Source organism: Anoplopoma fimbria, chromosome 1 (assembly GCF_027596085.1).
Source record: "Anoplopoma fimbria isolate UVic2021 breed Golden Eagle Sablefish chromosome 1, Afim_UVic_2022, whole genome shotgun sequence".
In the NCBI taxonomy this organism is placed as follows: Eukaryota; Metazoa; Chordata; class Actinopteri; order Perciformes; family Anoplopomatidae; genus Anoplopoma; species Anoplopoma fimbria.
Window position 1 is genome coordinate 731,338 of NC_072449.1, and position 6,543 is coordinate 737,880.

The window sequence follows — 6,543 nt, forward strand, 5'->3', positions numbered from 1 at the left end:
TCAGCATGTTGACAGACTGTGGTCTCCACTGTTGTTATACAGTCTGATGGCAGTGGGCACAAATGAGCATCTGAAGCTCTCCGTCCTGCTCTTTGGCAGAATCAGCCGATGAAAGAGCTGAAAGTAGAGCTGAAAGTATTCAAAGTTATTTGGTAATGGTCCGATAAAAGAGGGTTCCCTGGAAAGACTATTACATTTTCTATTTCAATACCATATACCAGAACAAGTTCGAGGGTTAAAACAGTGAGTCGGTTAATGTACACACTGACAGAAGCCAATCAAATCTAATAATGAAATAAACGCAGTACTAAGGCTATCATTATTATTGTTATAAATAATTACTTTATATGAAGCTTAGCGGAAATTCAGTCAGGAAGACTATCTTTACGCTCTTTGTCATTCATAATCTCAGTTACTCTCTCCTCGTGACTACTCTATCAGCTGATTGTGGGTTTCACTTATAGTTAACCAACCAGAGTCTGCCACGGTTTCTTTAAGCCAATCACATCGTTGCTGTCAAACTTTGAAATTGATTTCCTTTCTGCTGCTGTCAGTTGTCATTCAGAACTGTAAAATATGACCCATTATGTGTTGTTAGAGGAGAGGACAAAGGTTCATATCTATTCAGGTTGACTTGTTGGTCCTGGATGTTGTAGTTAAACCAAAACATCCCAAATAAAAGATGAAAAGTCATCTCCTGTTAATTTGCTCATTTTTAATTTCAAAGCAAACAAAAGGACGTCTTTTGTAAAATGTGTCCGTACGTCTCCAGATCCTCCACGTTCATATTGTGTTCTATAAAGTAAAGTTCTAAGCCCCCTGTTGTTCTGGGGTGGTCCTGGTCCAGGATCAGCTCTCTGGTTTGATTCCTCTGGTACTGAGTAGAGCAGATTGGAGGTTGAGTTGTGTTCATCCCATCGGTTATCTGTACAGTTTTCATATTTTCCTTAACCCAGGCTCAATGACTTTATGTTCCTAAGAGGCCTGTGGAGGCTGAACAGAACCTCATGACCCTCCAGAACCTCATGACCCTCCAGAACCTCATGACCATCCAGAGCGGTTCCCTCCGTCTCCCTGCTGGTCACCATTATGGGTTTCATGGCCGTCTGGATTCTGTCTTTTGTTTCTAACAAGATTCAGCTCATGGAAAGTCCCAGGTTACAGTTCCTTAAGTTCCCGTAGTGGAACCAAGCTGAGTAAGCATGTTAGTAAACTTTATACAACTGAATTTCAGGGTTTGGCCGAAAAAAAGAACCAATAAAAACATACAACCATTGAGTAAAAATGAAAGAAGGTTTCAGTAAAAGGTATTTGACCATCTGGCCAGCAGGTGTGATGGTTTGTTGAACCTTGACCTCTCTACAAGTCTGACCACAGTTCACATCCCCTTCACCAACAAAATATTGCGTCATTTCGAGAAACCTGCTGATATAAAATACAAAATAAAATCTGCTGATCAGGTCATCAAAAATGAATTTAAGTGGATTAAACATGAGGCGGACACAAACAGCGTGGTGTTGTGATGAGTCCACCAACTGTTATTCTGCAGACTCAAACCACAGATCCACAGAGGAGGTCAGGGGTCACTCCCATTGGACTCATGAATATGGACTGAAAATTAAACTGTGAGTGTTTTGATAAAAAGTATTCAGCAGTTCTTTACAACAAGAAAGGACTCTTTGCACTAACATGTAACATCGGTTCTGAATCAAGAATTCGTTGTAATCCAAGCAAATATTTACCGTGTCTGCATAATAACCACATGTTCTTATTTTATAAAGAAGGCTTTAACCTTTTACAAATAATAAAAAAACAAACAAGTAAAAGTCAAATGAATGATAAAAACTAAACAGGAATGTACTGTACTTACACAGGGACAACAAATGAATCACAAAAAGAGGTAACGACAGAAAAATTATCCTATAAACCTTCTCACATATTATTATAAAAAAACCTCATGAACAAGCTACACCGTCCAAAAGATAAACCGACCTTAAGGTAAAAGTAGAAGAATTAACCTTGAGAATTCTGTTAAGCGACTAATAAACAGGCGGTGAAAGATTCAAATAAACTTTATTTGTTCAGTTTTAACTCTTCATGGACATATTAATACACACATTAATACACACATTACACAGTTATCATAACCGATAACACCACGATCATCAGAGCATCTCGTCTATGAAATAAATGTTAGATGACAGATGAGACAGGAAGTATTCTACACTCTTTTACCAAAAGCAAGACTTTTACATATGATGCGTATTTTGGACATTTTCAGTCCGTACAGTAAAGGGTTAAAGAGCGGTTGGCATGTAAGCCAGTATAAGGATAAAAAAATACGTAACATGTTAGGAACACCGTTCATATTAAATCTGCCCTGAACTATTTCAAAGAAACACCCAAAGGAGAAGTTCAGGAGGGAAGCGAGATGAGGTGTGCAGGTACTGACAGCTTTCTGTCTGGTCTGTTTAGAACCAGAGAAACAAACTCTAAGAATCTTCATATAAGAGTAAATAATTAAAATGATAAGACCTAAGGCTACAGTAAACATGTAAACGAGTCCATAGATGTTATTGACCGTTGTGTCATAACAGGCCAGTTTAACAATGGGGTAGTTGTCACAGTACACTTTGTTAATGATGTTTCCACACAGCTGTAAAGGGAAAGTTAAAGAAATCATGACAGCAGGGGGAAGTGCACTATACAGCCACACAAACAAAGTGAGGATGGCAACCTTTTTGGAAGTCATATGTTTATTATAATGTAGAGGATAACAGATAGCAAGATATCTGTCATAAGACATGATGGCTAAGGTTAAAAATTCTACACCTCCATAGGAGTACAAACAGAAGATCTGCAGGAAACAAAGTGGAGCAGAAACAGTGTGAACGTCAGAGAGGATCTGAACCAGAAGGAATGGAAACACCCCTGTACTTCCATACAGTTCATTTACAAACAGGCTGCACAGAAAAAGGTACATAGGTTCATGTAAGCTTCTGTTCATACAAATAACCACAATGAGCAAAACATTGGAACAAATAATTAAAATATAAATAGCCAGAATAATCAGGAAATATAAGTATTTAAAAAACCTGGTATCAAAGTAGGCACCCAACGTAAAATATGAAACCTGTGTGAAGTTTATCATCATTCTCCTTTTGATTCTTAAAACAATCAATAACACTGCTAAATGTCACACTGACTCACTCCAAACTGAGATCAGACACCCATTCTCCATCTTTAAACCTTTTCAAGTCAGGGTCGCCCGCAGCAACAGTCTAACATAATTATCAGACTACACCCTGATTGTTACTGGTTCCTTTTTTTAAATTACATATTAATTTCATCATGTAAAAATTAGAGGAAATATAAGTATTTAAAAATCCCGGTGTCAAAGTAGGCACTAAATGTAAAATATGAAACCTGTGTTGAGTTTATCATCATCCTCGTTTTTACAGTTATTATGAAACACTTTCTCACAGCTTTGTGAAAGTTTAACAGGTTTAAATGCATAACAGAGAAATAAATCATCAATACTATATAAACACATCTCAGTGTATAAACACCAACCACATTAATCTGAATGAAAACAAATATCACAAATCCAGCACGGTTACATTACTTTTTTAAAGTCAGAGAAACACAGACTGAGTCATTGGATGACCTCACATTGATCTGCTCACCTGTTAAAGTCACACTGACTCACTCCAAACTGAGATCAGACACCCATTCTCCATCTTTAAACCTTTTCAAGTCGGGGTCGCCCACAGCAACAGTCTAACATAATTATCAGACTACACCCTGATTGTTACTGGTTCTTTTTTTTCCATTACATCTCTTATTAATTTTATCATGTAAAAATTATACATGGATACAATACAGATGATTCATGCATGGTAAAAAAACAGCAATTAAATTCAATGCAAGAGGAAGATGCAGGATACAAAATCTATTTGAAGGTGAGAGCTGAAGATCCTGTAAACAGGAGCCTAAACCAAGGCCGACAACCTGGACCTGAACCAAGAACGGTGCAGAGAAACAAATATCAATATATACAAATTTTTATTTGCAGTTTAAGAAATAATGTCTAAATATTTAACGATTAATAATAACTCAATTATAAATCGTAAACCCATACATCTGTATAAAAAGTATGATAGTACTCAGCTTCTGTGATAAGACATCATTAATATAAGTAAGATAATTGAACTTTAGATTCAATTAGCACGCAACCCAATTTGAATTAATAGATAACCTTATCGTGGGAGGAGAGCTTGCGGGCGAGTGTCTGGTGGCCGGGCCTTGGCGCAAAGGGCCCAGCCAGGACCAGCCTGAAAAATCTACATTGAGCCGCTGCCCTGTGGGCCAACAACCCGCAGGGATAGGCATTGGGATCCGGGTGCAATGTGAGCCGGGCGGCAGGCAGGGGCAGGAACCTGGGCGTGCTGACCCCCGGCATCGCAGACTAGCTCTAGGGATGTGGAATGTCACCTCTCTGGCGGGGAAGGAACCAGAGTTAGTGCGGGAGGTGGAGCGGTACCAACTAGATATAGTTGGGCTCACCTCCATGCATAGCACTGGTTCTAGAACCAAACTCCTGGAGAGGGGCTGGACCTTTTCCAGAGTTGCCCAGGGTGAGAGGCGCTGTTGTGGAGTTTTACTCGGAGAACGAGAGGGTCGCCTCCCTGCGACTGCAAATCGAGTTGGAAGTCTCTGACTGTCGTTTGTTTCTATGCACTGAATGGCAGTTCGGAGTATGCAGCCTTCTTGGAGTCCTTGGGTGGCGTTCTGGAAAGGGCGCCAACTGGGGACTCCATAGTTCTTCTGGGAAACTTCAACACTCATATGGGTAACAATGGAGAAACCTGGAGGGTTGGGATTGGGAGAGACGGCCTGCCCGATCTGAAACCGAGTGGTGCTTTGTTGTTGGACTTCTGTGCTAGTCATGGACTGCCCATATCAAACACCATGTTTGAGCATAGGGAGGTTCATAAGTGTACTTGGTACCAGAACACCCTAGGCCAAAGGTCTATCATCAACTTTGTAATTGTGTCAACTGATCACCACTTGGTGGTGAGTTGGATCAGGTGACGGGGGAGGTTGCCGGACAGACCCGGTAAACCCAAACGTGTGGTGAGGGTGAACTGGGAACGTCTGGCTGAGGACCCTGTCCGCGAGGTTTTCAACTCCCACCTCGGGGATAATTTCTCGTTCATCCCGGGGGAGGCTGGAGACATGGAATCCAAGTGGGCCATGTTCAGATCCTCCATTGTGGAAGCTGCTGCTAGGAGCTGTGGTCAGAAGGCGTCCTGAGACTGGCCCAGGGATCTCCTGAATCAGCAGGCAGGTACCGGTTGGCCAGAAGGGCTGCAGCTACGGCAGTTGCTGACGCAATAACCCGGGTGTGGGAGGAGTTCGGCGAGGCCATGGAAAAGGACTTTCGACTGGCCTCAAGGAAGTTCTGGCAAACCATGAGATGACTCAGAAAGGGGAAGCAGGGCTTGTCTCAGGCTGTGCTCAGCAGGGGGGGAGAACTGCAGACCCGGACTGGGGATATTGTCGAGCGGTGGAAAGAACACTTTGAGGAACCCCTGAACCTGACCAACACGTCCTTTGTGGAAGAGGCAGAGTCTGAAGACTCAGGGGAAGACTCGTCCATATGCCTGGCGGAGGTCGTTGAGGTGGTTAAAAAGCTCTTCAGCGGCAAGGCGCCAGGAGTGGATGACATTCGACCGGAGATGCTAATGTGTCTGGACGTTGTTGGGCTGTCTTGGCTGCCACGTCTCCTCAGTGTCGTGTGGAAGTCGGGTACAGTGCCTGTGGAGTGGCAGACCGGTGTGGTGGTTCCCATTTTCAAAAAGGGGGACAAGAGAGTGTGCTTCAATTATAGGGGTATCACACTGCTCAGCCTTCCTGGTAAAGTCTACTCCAGGGTGCTGGAAAGGAGGCTCCGGCCGATTGTCGAACCTAGGATTCAGGAGAAGCAATGCAGATTCTGTCCTAGCCGCGGAACAGTGGACCAGCTCTTTACCCTTGTAGGTCTGTTGGAGGGGGCATTGGAGTTTGCTCATCCAGTCAACATGTTGTGACAGTTTAACTGAGATGTGGTTTTTGTCAGGGGTGCCAGCCAGGTTTCTCTCCTGGCATTTAAGATGCGTCAGTCCCAGTTGCTTCTTATGTTAATAATATTTTTATCCTTCTCTCTTTTTATATACCCCACAACCGTCACAAAGGCTGTACATTTAGTTTATATGTACACCCCACACATTGAATGACCCAATTTTACCCGAACAAGAACACAAACACACCAGTTTGGAGAATTTCACAACAGCACTATATTTTAAGGTTTACACACACAAGACAAGAACCCTCAAAAAAACCCACAGTCCCCAAAACCCAGACACACAAAACCAATCAAACACAAAAACTAATGCACTCACGAAGTCAGTCAAGTCAGTCAGTCAGTCAGTCAATCTGATCCAGTCCGGGTGTTCGTCAGTCAGTCTGATCCAGTCCGGGTGTTCGTCAGTCAGTCTGATC

At 42.4% G+C, this 6,543-nt stretch overlaps 1 protein-coding gene across 1 annotated transcript; it reads right to left on the bottom strand.

The window, feature by feature from the left end:
- Positions 1-947: 947 nt before the first annotated feature.
- On the bottom strand, positions 948-3,154 carry LOC129091206 (olfactory receptor 6N1-like). The gene is made up of 2 exons (XM_054598735.1): positions 2,236-3,154; positions 948-1,126 (listed from the first exon to the last, which is right to left on the bottom strand). Exons 1-2 carry the CDS (start codon positions 3,152-3,154, stop codon positions 948-950), a joined length of 1,098 nt encoding a protein of 365 aa, XP_054454710.1.
- Positions 3,155-6,543: the final 3,389 nt, after the last annotated feature.